This window comes from Mytilus californianus, unplaced genomic scaffold (genome assembly GCF_021869535.1).
Source record: "Mytilus californianus isolate M0D057914Y unplaced genomic scaffold, xbMytCali1.0.p SCAF_4, whole genome shotgun sequence".
Classification (NCBI taxonomy): Eukaryota; Metazoa; Mollusca; class Bivalvia; order Mytilida; family Mytilidae; genus Mytilus; species Mytilus californianus.
Window position 1 is genome coordinate 65,269,405 of NW_026262690.1, and position 21,842 is coordinate 65,291,246.

Genomic DNA, 21,842 nt, shown 5'->3' on the forward strand with positions numbered 1-21,842 from the left:
AAGACAGAAGAATTTGAGGTTTGTTTTTGTCTCACATAGATACCTTACTAGATAAGGCAGAAGAATTTGAGGTTTGTTTTTGTCTCACATAGATACCTTACTAGATAAGGCAGAAGAATTTGAGGTTTGTTTTTGTCTCACATAGATACCATACTAGATAAGGCAGAAGAATTTGAAGTGTGAATTTGAGGTTTGTTTTTGTCTCACATAGATACGATACTAGATAAGGCAGAAGAATTTGAAGTTTGTTTTTGTCTCACATAGATACCATACTAGATAAGGCAGAAGAATTTGAAGTTTGTTTTTGTCTCACATAGATACCATACTAGATAAGGCAGAAGAATTTGAAGTTTGTTTTTGTCTCACATAGATACCTTACTAGATAAGGCAGAAGAGTTTGAAGTTTGTTTTTGTCTCACATAGATACCTTACTAGATAAGGCAGAAGAATTTGAGGTTTGTTTTTGTCTCACATAGATACCTTACTAGATAAGGCAGAAGAATTTGAAGTTTGTTTTTGTCTCACATAGATACCATACTAGATAAGGCAGAAGAATTTGAGGTTTGTTTTTGTCTCACATAGATACCTTACTAGATAAGGCAGAAGAATTTGACGATTGTTTTTGTCTCACATAGATACCTTACTAGATAAGGCAGAAGAGTTTGAAGTTTGTTTTTGTCTCACATAGATACCATACTAGATAAGGCAGAAGAATTTGAGGTTTGTTTTTGTCTCACATAGATACCATACTAGATAAGGCAGAAGAATTTGAAGTTTGTTTTTGTCTCACATAGATACCATACTATATAAGGCAGAAGACTTTGAGGTTTGTTTTTGTCTCACATAGTTACCATACTAGATAAGGCAGAAGAGTTTGAAGTTTGTTTTTGTCTCCATAGATACCTTACTAGATAAGGCAGAAGAGTTTGAAGTTTGTTTTTGTCTCACATAGATACCTTACTAGATAAGGCAGAAGAGTTTGAAGTTTGTTTTTGTCTCACATAGTCATAGATACCTTACTAGATAAGGCAGAAGAGTTTGAAGTTTGTTTTTGTCTCACATAGATACCTTACTAGATAAGGCAGAAGAGTTTGATGTTTGTTTTTGTCTCACATAGATACCATACTAGATAAGGCAGAAGAATTTGAGGTTTGTTTTTGTCTCACATAGATACCATACTAGATAAGGCAGAAGAGTTTGAAGTATGTTTTTGTCTCACATAGATACCTTACCAGATAAGACAGAAGAATTTGAGGTTTGTTTTTGTCTCACATAGATACCTTACTAGATAAGGCAGAAGAATTTGAGGTTTGTTTTTGTCTCGCATAGATACCTTACTAGATAAGGCAGAAGAATTTGAGGTTTGTTTTTGTCTCACATAGATACCTTACTAGATAAGGCAGAAGAGTTTGAAGTTTGTTTTTGTCTCACATAGATACCATACTAGATAAGGCAGAAGCATTTGAGGTTTGTTTTTGTCTCACATAGATACCATACTAGATAAGGCAGAAGAATTTGAGGTTTGTTTTGTCTCACATAGATACCTTACTAGATAAGGCAGAAGAATTTGAGGTTTGTTTTGTCTCACATAGATACCTTACTAGATAAGGCAGAAGAGTTTGAAGTTTGTTTTTGTCTCACATAGATACCATACTAGATAAGGCAGAAGAATTTGAAGTTTGTTTTTGTCTCACATAGATACCATACTAGATAAGGCAGAAGAATTTGAGGTTTGTTTTTGTCTCACATAGATACCTTACTAGATAAGGCAGAAGAGTTTGTTTTTGTCTCACATACATACCTTACTAGATAAGGCAGAAGAGTTTGAAGTTTGTTTTTGTCTCACAAAGATAGCATACTAGATAAGGCAGAAGAATTTGAGGTTTGTTTTTGTCTCACATAGATACCATACTAGATAAAGGCAGAAGAGTTTGAAGTTTGTTTTTGTCTCACATAGATACCTTACTAGATAAGGCAGAAGAATTTGAGGTTTGTTTTTGTCTCACATAGATACCATACTAGATAAGGCAGAAGAATTTGAAGTTTGTTTTTGTCTCACATAGATACCATACTAGATAAGGCAGAAGAATTTGAAGTTTGTTTTTGTCTCACATAGATACCTTACTAGATAAGGCAGAAGAATTTGAAGTTTGTTTTTGTCTCACATAGATACCATACTAGATAAGGCAGAAGAATTTGAGGTTTGTTTTTGTCTCACATAGATACCTTACTAGATAAGACAGAAGAATTTGAGGTTTGTTTTTGTCTCAACCTATTGCATCACAATTTTTGCAATAAGAAAAAATTTAGAAAATATTTCTGAATTTACTGTACATTTCAGACTATGAAGGATTAAAAGTATAAGATTGAAAACATTTCCTGAAATGTAAACTGGACTAATAAAGCGATATTTAGAGACCTATAATGTCATTATACCATTACTCTTTACTCGTCTGATCTTTTCCACTGACAAAAGAACTAAGTGAAAGCCTAGCGATTACCTGAACTTGATGAGCATATGTAATACCTGAATTACATACCAAAGGCGTTTAACACTGATGATTGATTTCCTATAAACCTAAACTTTTAAAACGGAGTATGGAAGACTCAAATAAAGCTTTCATTGTTTAGAACCCCCCTCCCCCAACATGTTTTGTTGGGGGTTGGGGGGTATTAGTTTAGACTTGATATTTTGGCCAATCACAAGCTAGAACATCAGGACTGCATGACTACCATGTAAAACTATTATATTAGAAGACTTGATATTTAGACGTATCATAAGCCAAAGATCAAGGCTGCATGACTACCATATACTTGAATTACAATGAAGACACTGTACTACAATGTAGATGCCCAAATTCGGGTTATACCATTTTCCGTAACATTATATAAAGTTTACCGTAACCAAGGAAAAATCCACTGGATTTTTAGCTGAAAGGATCCGCCGAATACCAGATAACAATTATCCACTGGATAACTACAATCCGTGGGATAACTCATATCCGCTAGATATCGTATCTATATAAATAGGGTACAACAGTTAATCCACCATTCTGCCTTCTACGGAAGGTCCTTGAAGGACCAAAACTGGTCAGGCTATGGATCATCACCAGGCGCTGTTAATTATGTGTTTTGGCATATACTATATTTTTTATTTGTCATAAATTTTTCCTGCTGATACGCATAATTAATATGGCTTCCACTATCAAAGTTTCCGTTTTGAGCTACTGTGTTTAGAGACCTCTTATGTCAGTATACCATTACTCTATACTCGTCTTGACTAATAAAATACTTTTGATGTTTAAGATTATTGGTGTGTAAACTAGACCTATTCACCACTAGAAGCATTTGTAACCAATCATAGTAAAGTATTTCCAATTATGCAAATCATATAAGAATTACTAATTGTGTGAGGCTTAATAGAGAAAACTCATGAAAAGACACCAACTACAACTGACCAAATTCCTAAGTTGTGAGTGTTAGAAGTTCACTAGTTAATCAATCCATCAAATTCATGTAGTTTAAATTTTTTTTTTACTGCCAATCATACAAGACTTATCTCCTTGTAAACAGCTTGATTTGAAATATAAAAAAAAACAGATATCTAGGGTTAGGGTAAACTTAAATGGACATACTATAATGTATCATTCATATAATTCATATAATGTAGTTATATTTGCAGGACTTATTTACCTCTATAGTTCTAAGTGAAACAGGTAATGCATTAATGGGCCAGAGACAACAGATAGCTGAACTTGATGAAAATCTTAGTTCATTAAAAGAAGAAGAAAAGGTTTGATTTCAATTTTGAATGATTTATCAAGTCAAATTTAGATATGCTGGTGGTGCCCTTTATGTTAATGGTTGTAGGTCAAAATTAGGTAATAATTAATGTCATCCATAGGGTAAGGCTTTAATTACACTATGAAAAAGAGATATGGGTATATATATCAATGTGATGGCAACCCTGAAAATGAATAAAACCAGAAAAGACATTTAGAGGGCATCATACAGTCTGCAACCTTAACAAGTATCAATTCCTTAAAATATGTCACACTCAAAATCCTCCAGTGTTTAGACAAGATAGAAATAATATAACAGATAACACTGAAAAGCAGACATCAGTATCAAAAGAGAGGCAAAAGATACCAAAGGGACATTTAGAGTCATAAGTTGAAAACAAACTAACAAGGCCATGGCATAAAAACAATAAACGACCAAAAGACAAACAACAGTACACAAAACACAACATAGAAAACTGAAGACTAACTCTCAAGGACAATAATCATAGAGATATAGACAAAGACTGATGATTTTTTTTTGTTTTTGATATGCACAGTACAAATTGCCTTTCTAGACTCTGCTGGTTTTTTTCTAATATGTCAATGTAAAATTTTCTACATTTAAATGGGAAAAAATTTGAATGACTTTTTACATGATATATGCATTTTAAGAGTTACTGTGTTTGTAGGATAGGAGAAAACAGAGGAGCCATCTTATTGTGTTAAAAACTAATATTCCTTTTTAATTGTGATAGCAAAATATTTTCAAATGATAAGTTATATTTTTTTTACAATACCTATTTCTATTTTAGATAGTAAATGAAGATTTTCAACGCATAAACCGAATCCATTCTTTGGATTATGAATCTAGAAAAATCGACTTTGAGGTGTTGTCATCACAAATAAGTAGTCAGCTTCATCAGGTAATTATTTTGAAATAACAATCTCATTTAGTAGATGCTTTGATCAAGAAATTTATGTCTGTCGTAAGATTGTTGTTAACTTTGAAATTTGTTAAATTATTTACATTTTTTTTTATATCTGAACACTTCAGATTATAAAACTATATGTAAATAAAGATAACCATTTCAAAATCTTCAACAAATTGTGTTTGATATGAATAATTGTTTTCATAGACGACCAGTTGGAGGTAAAGATGTTGAACCACTTCCAGCACTAGAGTTTTTCGTGGTGGTCAGTTTTTATTTGTGGAGGAACCTGGGGTCCATAGAGAGGAACACCAAACTTTGGCAGGAAAATGAACTATCCAAGTCAATTAAGATTGGAGTTTAGCGCACCTGCCATGTGCGGGGTTCAAACTCACAACATCAGTGTTGACAGGCTAGTGATACAGTAGTTGAACTACTTAGGCAGCTCAGCACTGATACCAATGCTTGGAAATTCAATAAACATTTTAAATATGTATATGTACATTATTTAATCATTAAATGTTAGTAATCTAGAATGATTTTGCTTCATCCAATCCAAATAGTTGCCAATATTAGTTATGTTTTAGGTTTGCTTTGGATGAAAAATGTCCTGAATTTCCAAATAATTCTTAAACTAGGAAGGCATTATAATTGTAATCATTTTACACTTCTCTAATGCTCAGTGTTAATATATTGACAATATAATGCTTACCCATGTTTAAACAAGAATAGACCATGACATCAAAGAACTATTTCTTAAATAAAATAACTTAATTTATATCAGGTATATTTTGATTTAAGGTAGCTGACTATTTTGAAAATCTACAGAAGAAATTCAAAGATAAGCAATTGCTGTTTGAAACCAAAATAAAATCATTCACTCAAAATAAGGTACAGTATGATTTTTTTTTTTATTCACATGAAAATAAGGGGATGTGGTATGATTGGCTATGAGACAACTAACCACCAAAATGCAAAAGGCCAAGGATGTAAACAACTAAGGGTAACTGTACGGCTTTCACCAATGACCAAAAACCATACATGATACCTTTTGTAAGCTATACAAGGCACCTGGTATCTATTGTTGCTTAATAAAATGGAAAAAAAAGCATTTATTTAGTAGTTGATAGCTTAGCTGTGAGATTCTGGTATGCTTGGCTAATTCATTTTCATCAATATGTACAAATCCATTTTAACCAATCTAAATTAAATGTCATTTTGAACAATAACCATTCTCCCATTGACATCTATTGCCCATCATCATCCTTTTTAAAAATCTTTTCCTTGCAAACCACTGAACGCAATTTTAATCAAACTTTGATATGTCTTATAAGCCACTCTTATTACAAACATTTCTATGCACACTTTTTACTCTTTTCTAGCATTATGGAGCTAAACTGGCCAAAAATTGGTGATTTACAAGTACAGTTGTCCCCTATAAGTATTCATAAAAACAAAATGGCCACTAGTCAATGTATAGGTAAATCTGCACATGAAAACAATTGGAACTATTGAACATGCAACTAATGAAATAAAAAATTCCTTCCTTCATTCATTTCTGAAATTGACTTTATTCTAGTGTTCCTTTGCATATGATTTTTGTCGAGGCTGCGACTTCTGTCGCAAAAAGCTAGACATAGGGATAGTGATCCAGTGGCGGCGTCGTTAACTAACTTCTTAAAAGCTTTAAATTTTAGAAGGTGGAAGACCTGGATGCTTCATACTTTGTATATAGATGCCTTATTTTATGAAGTTTCCGTCAGTCATATGTTCATTGTCCTTGACCTCATTTTCATGGTTCAGTGACTATTGGAAAAAAAAGTTAAGATTTTTTGTAATGTTAATTTCTCACTTATTATGAGTAATAGGATAACTATATTTAGTATGTGTGTACCTTGCAAGGTCCTCATGCCTGTCAGACAGTTTTCATCTGACCTCGACCTCATTTCATGGATCAGTGAAAAAGGTTAAGTTTTCGTGGTCAAGTCCTTATATCAGATACTATAAGCAATAGGTCTTCTATATTTGGTGTATGGAATGATTGTAAGGATTACATGTCCAACTGGCAGGTGCCATCTGACCTTGACCTCATTTTCTTGGTTCAGTGGTTAAAGTTAAGTTTTTGTGTTTTGGTCTGTTTTTCTTATACTATATGCAATAGGTCAACTATATTTGATGTGTGGAAATATTTTACGATGTACATGTCAGTCTGGCAGGTTTTATTTGACCTTGTCCTCATTTTCACGGTTCATTGCTCAGTGTTAAGTTTTTGTGTTTTGGTCTGTTTCTCTTAAACTATAAGCAATAGGTCAACTATATTTGGTGTATGGAATGATTGTAAGGTGTATAGGTCTGTCAGACAGGTATCATCTGACCTTGACCTCATATTCATGGTTCATTGGTCAGTGTTAAGTTTTCATGGCTAAGTTTGTTTCTTAGATACTATAAGCAATAGGTCAATTATATTTAGTGTATGCAATGATTATAAGGTGTATAGGTCTGTCTGGCAGGTATTATCTGACCTTGACCTCATTTTCATGGTTCATTGGTCAATGTTAAATTTTCATAGTTAAGTTTGTTTCATAGATACTATAAGCAATAGGTCAACTATATTTAATGCATAGATTGATTGTAAGGTGTACATGTCTGTCTGGCAGAGTTCATCTGACCTTGACCTTGTTTTCATGGTTCATTGGGCAATGTTAAGTTTTCCTGGTTAAGTTTGATTCTTAGAAACTATAAGCAATAGGTCAACTATATCTGGTGTATGGAATGATTGTTAGGTGTACATGTATTTCCAGTTTGGGTTATCTAACCTTGACCTCATTTTCTTGGATCATGTTAAGTTTATGTGATACTCGTAATAAAGCTTTATCTTTAGGACTATCAACATAAAATCAATGGTCAGTAAAGCAGGTGAGACATTTTAGCGTGTGCACTCTTGTTACATTTTATACATTCTTTTTGGTATGCAAGTTGTGCTTTAGTTGCAGTAGGTAAATTTTGATATTTTAAACTGACAGTCTTTCTTTATTTACAGACATGGGTTCATGGATATTTCTGCAGCACTGCTGAAACTGGTATTTGTAGTCAAATTCAGATATGCATTGATAGTGGTGTTAATATTAATTTACAAAATCAGGTTTGTTTTATTTGTAATATTATTCTTAGCATATACCTTCTCTGACCAGATGGGGGCCTCGGTGGCCGAGTGGTCTAAGTAGTTACTACTGTAATCACTAGCCAGTCAACACTGAGGTTGTGAGTTTGAACCCTGCTCGTGCAGGTGCACTCGACTCCAATCTTAATTGACTAGGATTGTCAGTTTTCCTATCGAAGGTCGGTGGTTTTCTCCGGGCACTCCGGCTTCCTCCACCAATAAAAACTGGCCGCCACGAAATAGCCCAAAAGCGGTGCTTAAAAATGGCGTTAAAACACCAAAAATCAAATCAAATCAAATCTCTGACCAGATGATTAATTTTCTATAATCAAAAAGTGGTTGAATTATTTGAATTTAGTTCTTCATTGGTGACATCAATTTGTTTTGCTTTCTTTTGAATCTTCTACTATGAAGTCACACAAAAAAGCGACCATGTCTAATGACGTCAATTAAATAGAACACATCTTTATGCAGATCATCGAAAAAAAGAAAAATTAAAGTTTGCCTATATATAATCCAAAAATCATTAGAGGTACTGATTCTTGTGCAATATGATGTTTCTAAACTCTCAATAGTTAAATTTCAAATATGTAAAACACTATGCAAGCCTCATGTTTTAAATTTGAAAATTTAACCATCTGGAGTGGAGAAAAATGTATTACACTTGATGCAGTTGTAGAATCTATATCCATGTCATCAAGTTTGTTTTTATATACTATGAATTCATTTTGAGTTGTGGAATACTTTTTTTCAGTGATTGTGTGAATAGAGGTTAACCCTTAATTTCTGTAGAACGTCATATCTAGGAGTATTATACATGTTCAATATCAACCTTGTATCATAAATTTTGTTTTGTGTGTAAAGTATAGTCTCCTTCTAAAGATATTTAGAGTAAACTAAAGTCAAAACATTATTTTTTTTCGAACAAATCCTATTTTTTTTCTCAGCAATATTGTGGTCTGTTATGGTACATTGGACTTGGAAAAAAAATTCATATATACATCTGGATTACAACAGACCACAAAATCACAAAACAAGTTTTGTTGAAAAACAGCTATTTTCCAATCCACCAAAATTGGTTTCCATAAACATTTATCCACAATTATGTGTATTTTCATTTTTAAAATATAAAAAATGTTTCACTCACAATCTGAATTCAATGAAAACACATAAAGGGGATAAAAAAAATCTTTATTTAAGGACTTGTTGTGTAGAAGTTGCTATTTCGTTGAAAGGTTATTATTTCTTAAAGCTTTATATAAAAATTTGAAAAACTGCAAGCTGAGCTTTATCACAACTCGGAAAACAAAAGGTACAGTATACTTTTAGAAAAAAATAGCAGGTATTATATGAGGGAAAATTTTACATGCAGAAAGAAAATTAATCATGTATGTTATTGTGATATACATGTTTTTACTTGTATCATTTTGTAGAAGGGGATGACAGCATTACATATAGCAGCATCAAAAGGTCATATTAATTTTGTCAGAGAACTTTTGGATCGAGGAGCTGACATCAACTCAGAAACAACGGTTAGTCTTTTTTTTTTTACAAATCTTTACATTTTTTAAAGACAGACTATTTAAGTTAAAAATCATATCTTCTGAATTTTTCTTTTCAAGATTTATTATATTTTTCTATCACTCATGGAGTAATGGCTTTATTGCAATCACCGTGTCCATGTTTCTGTCTGTCTGTTTTTCCTTCTCTCTGTTCATGCAACTAATATTTCAGTCACACTTTTCTCAGGAACTTTTAAACAAAATGACTTCATATTTTGCCAGAAGCTTGACAGCAATGTGATGCAACGTTTCAAGACTTTTTTGAACAGTCAGACACCACCTTCCTGTTGTTTGCTAATACTTTAAATGTTGAATGATCTTAAAAATGTTTTCGTCTCACATTTCTATAGTACTATTTGACAAAATGACTTCATATTTGGCCAGCAGCTCAACTGTGATAAGTTGTAAATTTGTGTGCTTTTCAGATCTGTCAGTCACTACTTTCTGTTTTCCTATACTGTAAACCAGCTTATTATTGTGGATACTTTTATTTTGCATTTAGCCCTTTCTAGCGCACTTTGTATTGAGTTTATTTCGCAATTTTCAAATTTACTTTATGTAGTAAAAATAAGGAAAGACCCAAGTTTTACATATTTCTGAAAATTTATATTCGCCTTATTTTTCTACTTGCAATAGACTCGAAAATAAGTCGTTTGCAAAATTTAGTTGGTTGACAGTACTTGATTTAAGTGATGGGTATGCTTAACAGAACAACATGTGCAGTCTTGTTGTATTAAAAAAGGCAGCTTTTATATAAAACTAAAGTTTACCGTTGGAACACCAGAACAATTTGTTATCATTAGCACAGTTTTGTTTTACCTCATTAAATACATTTGCATAACTATATTTTTATGTTAGTATTATTTTTTTATAGTTTGGTTCTTCAGTGTTGTGTGAGGCTTCAAAACAAAAACAGATAAATGTGGTCAAACTTTTAATAGATAGAGGAGCTGAAATTAAAGCAAAATATAAAGTAAGTTAGTATGATGTGAAGAGGGTCTTGATGTTAATGCAGCAAGATTATTATGAATATTAAAAATAGTGAAAGAAAAAGTATTGAGAAGATATTAATAACTTTATTGTTGACAAAAGCAAACATGAAATGTGTGTCTTGGCCTCTTGGGTACTGAATTCAAAGCCCATTATCTTTGATGACTAGACACAAATTTAAGAAATTTAAAAGTAAAGCAGCATCTTGTAAAACCTTCATAAGAAATACTGTATGTCATTTCAAGTGTCATAACTAAAATTAGAACTGATATCATTTCAGTTTTTCAGTAACCACAGCACAGAAACTATGGTTCTTGAATGAATCTGTATCATTTGTATATATTCATTTAATATTCTACTAATTAAAACAAATAGTTAATAAGAATTCCTTATATCTTTTGTTTATATTTAATGTAAATCCCATATGTTTATTTGAAATTATATGAAATGATTTTTCAACAGATGACTGGAAAATCAGCTTTACATATAGCTTGCCTGAACGGATACTGGGATATTGTGAAATTAATGGTGGAAAAAGATAAATCAGTCATAAATGATGCACCAATTGTAAGTTTGTTTTGGTTTGTTGATGCTGTGGCAAATATAAAATGCATATTTAGGATGGTAACATGTTATTGTGATATGATCAAGAATCTTGATTTTTAACAAGCTAGCTCACAAAGTAGAATAGGAAGACATGTCACCTTACCCAAACACATTAATCTGGTTCTGAGCTGACCAATCTTAGCTATTGCTCGTAAATAAAATAATCCAGCATATATTCATTGGTTTGACCTTGTTGAAGATCAAAGGCCTCATCCCTATTTTATTACCTGGTGGTTTTAAATCATGTACTATTTCCACTGAATGAATTATAGAATTAATCTCCTTAATGTACAATACTCAATATAAAAAAACCAATTAGAATTGAACTGCACAAAATATCTACACATGTCTACCCTTATTTGAATGATTCACGAGAAGAATATTTTCACAAAAGCTATTATATTAATTTTTTTGGCAGAATGGCAATCCACCTTTACATTATGCAGCTGAAGAAGGAAATATAACTATGGTGAATTATTTGCTTGATCATGGTGCAGACGAAAATTTACTGAAAAATATGGTAAGTTCTATACTTATAAAGCAGGCCAATACTTTTCTTCAAACAGAAATTTGTTTAACTTATATAGTCATAGTTATTCTAAATGTATAATGTAATATCTGAATGTTAAATATAATTTTTCTGATTCTTATAAAAATAAGAAGATTTGGTATGATTGCCAGTGAGACAAAAAAAAGTTACTATGTCTGATGACGTCGTATAGAAAGAACATGATCTTTTTTTTCAGATCATTGAAAAAAGAAAGATGTTTAATTAACTTACATAGCTTTAAATCATTAGAAAAATATAGATTCTACCACTGCATTGAGTGTGATACAATTTTTCTCCACTCAAGACAGTTAAATTTTAAATTTAAAACGTGAGGATTGCTAAGAGTTTTAAATATTTAAAATTAATCTTTTGAGAGGGTAGAAATATCGTATTGCATGGGATTCCCTGGTGGAATCTGTTTCTATTTTGATTTTTAGAGGATATGTAGGCAAACTTTATCTTTCTTTTTCGAAGATCTGCAAAAAGATGTGTTCTTTATTATTTTTTTCTTTCAGAATGGTGAATTTCCTTACAAGGAGGATATTGTTAATTGTTTATGTATCGATCAGTCAGAAGATGAGGATGATGTAAGTAGAAAAATTAAGGTTTTGAAGATAGCTTGCTATGCTGTATGGGTTTTACTCATTGTTGAAGGCTGTACAATGACCTATAGTTGCTTATTATCCCCTGCGTAACGCGTTGCGGAGGACATGGAAATACCGGGCGATCGTCCCTCCATGTGTCCATGTGTCTGTGTGTCCGTCCGTCTGGTCTTGTTAGCGCTCTTACAGGTACAATTTTTGCCAGATTTAAAAAAAACTTATACTATAGGTTAATATCAGCAATATCTCGGACAATAGGTGGATGATCGACTTTTTTTAAAAGAGTTATACCCCTTGGAAATATTAAATTTATGGAGAATGGCCTTGTTAGCGCTCTCACAGGTACAATTCTTGCCAGATTTTTATAAAACTTATACTAAAGGTTAATATCAGCAATATCTCGGACAAGTTCTATAATGGTGGATGATTGACTTTTTTTATAAGAGTTATGCCCCTTGGAAATATAAATCATGTGCAACACGGGGGACATTGGAACTCTGTTCTTTTATTTCTAAGTCATTTGGTCTCTGGTGGAGAGTTGTTTCATTGGCAATCTTACCACATCTTCTTATTTTTATGTGTCATATAATCTGGAATTTTGAATTGGGTACATAATTTTGAATAGTAATTTCTAAAACTGTGCTTCAAGCTCGTTTAAGGGATATTTATGTTTTTGATGTCATTTGTTTTTCACCTATAACTTTTTTAACTGTCAAATATTTCCATATATTTCTCTCTTTCTACATACTAATCTAAGAAATCTGGTGAACTTGATAAATTGATAGTCCTTTTTTTGGGGATATAGCTGAATACAAAAAAATTAAGTGACATTTTATTTTTGTAGTTTACTTCTTAATAGATCCATTTTTGTGGCATCTAAGTTTTCACTTTTTTTCAATTTGTTTTCACTTTATTCCCATTTGTTGAATAAAATGCTTTTCCATGTTATCATACAGTTGAATTTTCACAATTGAGTTTTCGCTGCAGAAATTAAAGAAAATCAAAATCAAAATGCTTATGCTTGCAGTATTTTCTAGTTGGTTCAAGTCCATTTAGCATAGCTGCTTATGTATATTTTTATTGCTGATCTGAAACAAAAGTGATGACAGGGAGGTAAGAAAATGATTTACTTTCATGCAGCAAAAGGCCACTAGTTTTAATATAACAGTTAGGTAACATAATGTTAAATTATTTTTATACAAATGTAATTCATTAAGTTATTTTTGTAAAATATTTATTTATTGTATTTGATAGGCTAATTATGATGGTGCAAGAGGAACCTCTTTAGCCAATGATAGAAATCCCCATCAAAGTTCAAAAGGTGCAGTGGGGCAAACACAACCTTTATCTACACCTCTAAGTTCCAGTCCTCTGAAATCAGGTATATCATAGTATTATTCTTAATATGTTATAGTGGTAATACTTTTCCATCAAAACTTCTTTTAGTCCCAGATTGCTCTGAAGCTTGATGGCCTTTTTTTAGGATTGCTGGGGCTTTTGGACATCAGAATGCAGTCCATTAAGAAATCATGGAAATCACTGACCAAGACCATAGCAGAAAACTTAGGTTGTCCCTTATAGGAGTAATTGCCATTAAATGACGAATTTTTTTACCAACCTTTTGTGTTTTTGCTTATTATCTTGAAAACCATGTTAGATAAAAGAGACACTATAAAAAGGAAAAATGATCAGCAGGACAAGATCCTGAAATTAGTCCCAATGCCTGATAATGTTGTGAAACACCCAAAAGGCAAATTTAAATGACAATTTTTACCATTTTTTTTTGCATTTTTGACCAGAACTATAGTAGATACAGAAAAATTATAAAAGCAAAATGATCAGCAAGACAAGATCAACAAAAAAAGAGATCTTAGTCATGAATTATATTCTAGTCTTCATCTTTGCAAAGGCACATTTATCAAGGTGAGCATCACAGGCTCTAAAGATATAATCCAGCTGAAATGTTTCTTATTATAAATTCTTGCAAAATACAAGCTTAACTTGACCACTTAATATAGCTTATCAGCGTATTTCATAGGTGTAACACTATGGGGGTCTCATGTTGAGCAGGATCTGCTTAACTCTTCTAGAGCACCTGAGATCACCCCCGGTTTTTTAGGGGTTTGTGTTTTGCAGTTGTTAGTTTTTTATGTTGTTTTTTTGTATACTGTGGTTTATCTTATGGTCATTGGTATCTTCAGCCTCTCTTTTGAAGTGTACACATATACATATGCATTTGTGTGTCACTGTATATTTGATATGAGAGATAATTCATGCTGTTTATATTTAAGTCTCCCAAACAAAGTTTGGAGACTTATTGTTTTTGCTCAATTCTTATTATTTTTATTATTCTTCTTCTTTTTTTTCTTTTTCTTTTTCTTTTTCTTTTCTTCTTCCGCCACTTTAAAGATGAACTTGTGCGCAGCGGTTCTCCAAAACCCCTTGTCAGATTTACTTAGGGTTTCATAAAATGTTAGATTAACATATCTAGGGGAGCCATCAACCAATCGTTTGTGCATTGGGGTCTATTAAGGGGTATTTTAAGGGGCATAAAGAAACCTATGAGATTTTATTTTTTTAAATTTTCAAATGACTTTAACTTGAAAATTGTAAGTGATAGACACATGCAGTCTTCAGAAATGATCACAGAACAATAAAACAAATCAGATGATATAGGGTGAGTGCCTGGGGTCACCCCCCCCCCCCCCCCCCCCCCACCCCCTTCAATTTGAGAATGTGCTATTATCTTGTAAACGGTCGAGATCCCCACCCCTAAACCATATATATTCTTGTATGGGACAATAAAACACATCAAATGAAATATAGGGAAAGTCCATGGGGGTCAACCCCACCCCCTCATGTTTGAAAACTTGTAAACATTGTAAATGGTCGAGAACCCCACCCCTAAACCATATATATTCTTGTATGGGACAATAAAACAAATCAAATGAAATAAAAGGGAAAGTCCATGGGGGTCGACCCCCCACCCCCTCATGTTTGAAAACTTGTAAACATTGTAAACGGTCGAGATCCCCACCCCTTAACCATATATATTCTTGTATGGGATAATAAAACAAATCAAATGAAATAAAAGGGAAGTCCCGGGGGGGTTACCCCCACACCCTCGTGTTTGAAAACTTGTAAATGGTCAAGATCCCCACCCCTTAACCATATATATTCTTGTATGGGACAATAAAACACATCAAATGAAATATAGGGGAAGTCCATGGGGGTCGACCCCACCCCCTCATGTTTGAAAACTTGTAAACATTGTAAACAGTCGAGATCCCCACCCTAACCCATATATATTCCTGTTCATCATTTCAAGAAGATTTGAATGACATACAGGGTCAATCCCTAGGCGTCACTTATGCATATATATATATATATATATATATCACTTTACTAGACCAAACCAATTTGTACTGGACCTTGACCAATGTCAGGCAACCATGGGAAATACGAATTATGGGAGCTTTGTTTGGGAGACTTTGTAACAGCATCCTGTTACAATTATTTCTTGTTTAAATGAGAACCTAAATTGTCTATTATTAAATGTCTATCTGTTAAGCACGGAATGTTGACCAGAAACACTAGCTACTTCTTCTATTTTTGGTATATTTTGTATTCTTTATTATCCCCACTGGGTGTCCCATATCATATTCTTATCATTTCTGTTCCCTTCCAGAAAATTTCAATAGCCTTCCTATTTGCTGATACTTTGAATTTTTGGCTAAGTCCAAAACCGACTTATAGTATGATGATGTTGATCAGATGGGCTGACGGAGAAAAGTGGGTACCTTATTTGTGTAATCACTCCTCCTACAGTTTTCCACTCAAGATCCTACACAGAAAGATTACATATATGTTGGAGTTGTGCACCTGCTTTTATGAAATTGTTTGAGGAATTTTTTCATTTCATTTTTCAAATATTTAAATGATTAGTATAGAGCATTCTCCATTGTTTAAGAAACATTCTGCACAACCCAGCTATGTGAGTGAATTAAAAAAAATTGTCAAAAAATTCCCCAATACTACCAAACAGAACAACTTCATATTTGGTCAGGAGTCTCACAGTGGTGATTTTAAATGTGTGAGTGCTTTTTGGATCTATCAGACACCAATTTACTGTTTTCTGATACTTTGAATTGCAAGTTGGGGTATACTTAGCACAACAACGTGTGCATTCTTGTGGTAAAAAGCTGTTTTTATATTATACTAAAGTTTACAATTGGAACCCCAGAACAATTTGTCTTCATTAGCACCATTTTGTTTTACTTCAATAAATATAACTCTAATTTGTATTAATGTTTTTAGAACAAGTGATTCATAAAGGAATACTACAAAGAAAACATGATATGAAAAGTAAAACTGTGAAATCTTTTGCAAGGTAACTTAGATTAGATTTTTATTTATGCAGAAGACATCAGGCTATGCTGTATACTTTGGAAATAATTTTGTATGCTTTTTATTGAAACATCAGTGCAAATGTACTGTGAAATAAGTTAAATTGGTAGATTCAAGTTTTTATAGTTTTTGGAAAAATCATCGTTTTTGAATTCGATGTGTCAGATTTTGCAAATCAAACTAATCAAAGGAAATAGTAGTAGGCATTTTGTTTTCTATTAAAATTGTGGTTTTCAATAATCATAAAATCTATGAAATTATGGTACCCATGAAAACAGTTTTTTTTTAATGTTAACTGCCGTCCTAAAGTTTGAGTTTAAAGTTATGTATATATATAAATTCACATAAATTGTTTTTAAGATGGAAGTAAATGAAGAGAACTAAGCTGAAATAAAGTTTGTTAGAATAAAATATAAAATGTCTTTAATTTTGTAGGAAATGGGTTCCAATGTATGGTACACTAAGAGGACATGAGATGTATTGCAGGTCTTATGAGATTGGTGTAAGCATATTTTATAAAGAAATTGTAAGGCATAATTACATGAATGAATAAATACAAAGTATGCAAGTAATTCAAAAATAGGATTAGGAAACAAGAACAGTGCTCTTATATATATTCAATTCCCTAGGTTCAAAAATAAAACTACAAAACTATATTTACATGCTGATAGGCAGATGAATGTGTATGAAAAAATACAGATAAGGAATACTGTAAAATTGGAAATTATTGAGATGTTTTTATTATTGCATGAAATGGGACAGGGTTGTAATCGCAATAATGAATGAAGTGGGATTTTTCTCAGTATCGCAAAAACAGTAATCGCATTTTGGTCTAAAATAACAAAATCGCAATGATAAATGCACAAAATAATTTCTGAACTTACAGTACTATAAACTAAATAAAGATCTTTTTTGGATGTTATATGTGTGATTACATATTTAAAAAAGTTTGATCAGGGGGAAGAATAAAGGTGTTTAGAAATATGACGGTATTATTACAGAAGGGAAAATATTTCTATTGAAGGGAGTAGATAATAGAGGTATTCGATTGTAGATGTGAATCGATTGCAACTTATAATAAAGTTTTGTACAGCTTTAAATATACATTTATTTTGATCTACTGATAGTCTATTGGTGCCAAAAAGTATAACATTTGTGGAAATTGTGATTGGAAGACCTAGGCTATCTATGTGTCTTTGGCAAGATACTTCAAATTTTTGTCAAGGCAGTGAAATTTATTCAAGAAACCAAATATATTTTGGTTAACCCTACCTTTTGAGTTTAAAAACAAAATGATCCTGATATACTGTGAATTCGTTTATTTTCGTTGGTATTAGTTTTCGGGGTTGCAGAAAAAAATGCAATCAGTTAAACCTTCTATAAAGGTCACCTCTGTTAAAGAAAACCTGTCTTCTCAGGTAATCCTCTTCTGTCACCTCTCTATTAAGGTCAGTTTTCTTTGGTCCTGATGGTGACTTTTATATACTGGTTTGACTGTATTTTGAGGGTTCATAATTTCTTTGTTTTATCATTTGCTCCTAACATAGTAACTAAAAAATAGTATATTGTCGAGTATTTAAATTCATGGTTTCCCCCTGCCAATGTAGTCCCCGAAAACTGGTATCCGAAGAATATTAATTAATCCACTTTAGTTGGAATTTTTCATCCTTTGTAGTGGATACATCTCTTCCTTTGATTGTGTTATGTTTTATGTTTTGTAGGACTTAGGAATATATGAAAAACTGAAATTACCTCAGCATCCAGTAATATCATTGATTAATGCTGAAGTACATCATGTAGATAATTATAAGAGGAAAAAATATGTGTTCAGAATTCTACTGCAAAATGGTGGCTCATTCTTGTTTAAGACGCATAGTCTGGTTTGTTTATACATTAAATAGTTATAATTCTTATGAATTCATAGAGTGTTGTTTTTATACCTCACTCTCTATTCCTTCTTCTGAAATCCTGGAACTGCCTTGATGGTCTTATGTTATAAAAATAAGAAGATATGGTATAATTTTATAATGAAACAATTCTCCACCAAGACCAAATGACATAGAGGTTAACAACTATAGGTCACTGTATGGACTTCAACTTTGAGCAAAACCATACTGCATAGTAAGCTATAAAAGGCCCTGAACTGACAAATGTAAAACAATTCAAACAAGAAAACTAACGGCCTGATTTAAGAAAAAAAAAAACAAATACGATATACACCAACAAACGACAACCACTGAATAACAGGCACCTGACTTGGGACAGGCACATTCAGAATGTGGTGGGGTTAAAAATATTTGCTTGCGCCAAACCCTCCCCTTTACCTGGGAAAGTGGTGGAACAGTACAACATAAGAACAACTATTAAAAAAAAATTAAAAGGTTTCAACTCCCTCAGGCAAAGTCGACATCAGATGGATTTGGCTATTTTTTATGTCCTTTTTGGTCATATTTTCAAATTTTTGGCTTTGAGCATTCCTGATGAAGGTAAATCCAGAAAAGCGCTTTAGCGCATGAAATTTAGAAAGTGTTGTTTTCATTTGAAAAAAAAAAAAGAGAAATTGTGATTTTGCATGAGAGTTATTCTATTAAAATTGTCATAATGCATAAATGAAGCAGCTAGAAATTCCTTCTATGATCGATCTTTGTGTATTGTACTGCAAAGTTTGGGAAGAACATAAGAAATTTTAGAATTATTGAAATGGCCATCATATTCAGTGGAAAGGAGGGAAAGGAAGTAAGTTTTTCCTGAAATTTTTTAAATTTTTTAATTAAAAAAATGAAAATATAACAAATTAGGCTCTATAGGTCAGTTTCATGCTTATGCACCCCCTTGCCAACCTATCTTCCACTGCATATGGTGGCTAATCTATTCTGTTCATAGTAAACATCATTGGAAGTAATAAGAATTGACATGCTTATTATAAACTTACATGATAGTTTAATGTGATAATATTGAACAATTATTAAATCGTCATTCAAAATCTGACAAAAGAGTGTTAAAAGAATATTTTTTATAGGATAATATGAAATTATGGTTGGAAAAAATTCAGGAAGCTATCTATCATGAACCAACAGTGGACAGCATAAAATTACAACCAAACAAGAATTAACATTCTGAAGGACAGAAAGGTCAAGGAGGGATTATAACAATATAATATCATATCAGTGATAGAGTGATGACAAGAGCAGATCCAACCCAGACATGAATTAACATTGTGAAGGACGGATAGGTCAAGGAGGGCTTTCAACAATATAATATCATATCAGTGATGGAAGGATGACAAGAGCAGATCTTATACAGACACAATTTAACATTATGAAGGACAGAAGGTCAAGGAGAGATAATAACAATATAATATCATTTCAGTGATAAAATGATGAAAAGAGCAGATCTTTGCATATCCTGGTCAACATTTTACTGTATGTGTTATTTGAAGAATTATTTGGTAGTGTTTAAGTTTAGCTTGTAACACAATCATATTAGATGTAAGATGTCTTACATTTAGCAATTAGTAGTAAATCATTGGCAATAAATAATGATACATTATTGAGTGAGTGAGTTGGATGTATTTAATATTCTACACTACAATTCAATGCTCCAAGTTGTACAGAAACACTTTATTATTATCATAACATTTGTATCAGGGAATGTACAAGGAAGTGTATCTTGACTGTATGATGCTTGTTGTTGTTCGTCTTTGTATGTTTATTATTTCTCGAGGGAGTGGGTTGTTGTGGGGGGGGGGGGGGGGGTCTCAATGTACAAATTTGGGTTCAGACGTCCAGCTGGGATTTAAAACCCACCACCATTCATATATTGATTTATGCAAAAATCCCTACCAATTCATATATATCATAGGAATATCACAACCCATTTAAAAAATTTCCCATCTATTCTTATGAGACGTTAATCACATGGGATCATTCATAGTATTCGACAAAATGATCAGAACACACATCTTAACAGAAGAAGAACATTTATGACCCATTGACATAAATTTCCAGCCATTGTTATACTACCTCCGTGAAATACACCCTATTGATATATTTGACATTTCAAAAAAGAGACCCATACCAGCGGCACATCTGTGTATACCTTTGTATAGGAAGAGCCCCCCCCCCCCCTCGTGGTGGTTGTACTGTCCAATATTTTTATACAACCTGTTATCATTTTTATGTATAACTTATTTTTCTGTAGATCAATTTTCTGTGACATTGTATCAGTAATAAGGAACGGGAATACTTTTTTTCTTATCATTTTAAAATTTTTTATTATGTTTATATATTTGCAATTTTTCTCTGCTGGACGATTTTTAACTAACTTTGTCATACTAATAGAGGAAAAGCAGATGAAAAATGTACTTTTTATACATAAAACTCAATATATCTGTGATATTTACATTGTACTAATACTTTATTTTCTTGTTGAATTGTTTTTTAGAATGTAATTTATGATATATTTTTTGATAAATGTTTGTTTTTAATGATGTCTTTACCTTTTACAAAAAGAAATCGTGGAAAATTGTTTTTCTTCATATTTTACAAAATTTGCATAAAAAAGGTAGTTCACCTCACCTCACTTCAGTGAAATTTTCCTGGAAATTGATAAATTTTAGGATTCCAAAATTTTGCATCTCACACCAGATATCTGATATTCACCTACTTGCATTTTTTAAAGTTTTCAATTGTTTTTTTATAATATTATTAATGATACACATGCATTATTTTGATTAAAGTTTGTTATTAATGATGCTTTTACTTTTTAAAAATAAAATCATAGAAAGTTGTTTTAGTTATAGCAATGTCATATATATATATACATGTATATGCAAGTGTATAACTAAATGATACAGGCTTATAGTTTACAAAATATGCATAAAATAGACATACACTGCACGTGATACATCAAAGAAATTTTTGTGAAATCCAAATTTAGAGGTTCCTAAAATCCTGCATATCGCAACTGATATATGTCAATTTCATTTATTTCTGGGATAGATTTCTTATGTGGAGATTGTATAACAATGAATTGATTTTAAATGTTCACAGGCATGAGTTGAGTTGCATTAACCTTTGTATGAAAAGTCAAGATGTCTTCAACTGTCCAATAAATGGTTAATTGGTCCATTTTAAAATTCTTCTGCCCATTTAATATATAACTCAAAGTAAACAGTACCTAGAAACAAGGTCAGATTACTCGTGATAGTAAGTAATAGGAAAAGACGCAATTCTGACTCGTGCACTTTCTACCG

The 21,842-nt window shown here is 32.1% G+C and overlaps 1 protein-coding gene across 1 annotated transcript in view; it reads left to right on the forward strand.

The window, feature by feature from the left end:
• The window catches only part of LOC127738354 (uncharacterized), a 43,126-nt gene extending 21,750 nt beyond the window's left edge, over positions 1–21,376 (forward strand). The window contains exons 15-28 of the mRNA XM_052249560.1: positions 3,683–3,793; positions 4,595–4,705; positions 5,513–5,602; positions 7,752–7,853; positions 9,305–9,403; positions 10,308–10,406; positions 10,886–10,990; positions 11,448–11,549; positions 12,095–12,166; positions 13,436–13,562; positions 16,499–16,571; positions 17,024–17,090; positions 18,310–18,468; positions 19,608–21,376. Of these exons, the coding sequence (XP_052105520.1) occupies positions 3,683–3,793; positions 4,595–4,705; positions 5,513–5,602; positions 7,752–7,853; positions 9,305–9,403; positions 10,308–10,406; positions 10,886–10,990; positions 11,448–11,549; positions 12,095–12,166; positions 13,436–13,562; positions 16,499–16,571; positions 17,024–17,090; positions 18,310–18,468; positions 19,608–19,700 (1,410 nt within the window). The 3' untranslated portion in view covers positions 19,701–21,376. The remainder of the gene's footprint in view (positions 1–3,682; positions 3,794–4,594; positions 4,706–5,512; positions 5,603–7,751; positions 7,854–9,304; positions 9,404–10,307; positions 10,407–10,885; positions 10,991–11,447; positions 11,550–12,094; positions 12,167–13,435; positions 13,563–16,498; positions 16,572–17,023; positions 17,091–18,309; positions 18,469–19,607) is intronic.
• The last annotated feature ends 466 nt before the right edge of the window (positions 21,377–21,842 follow it).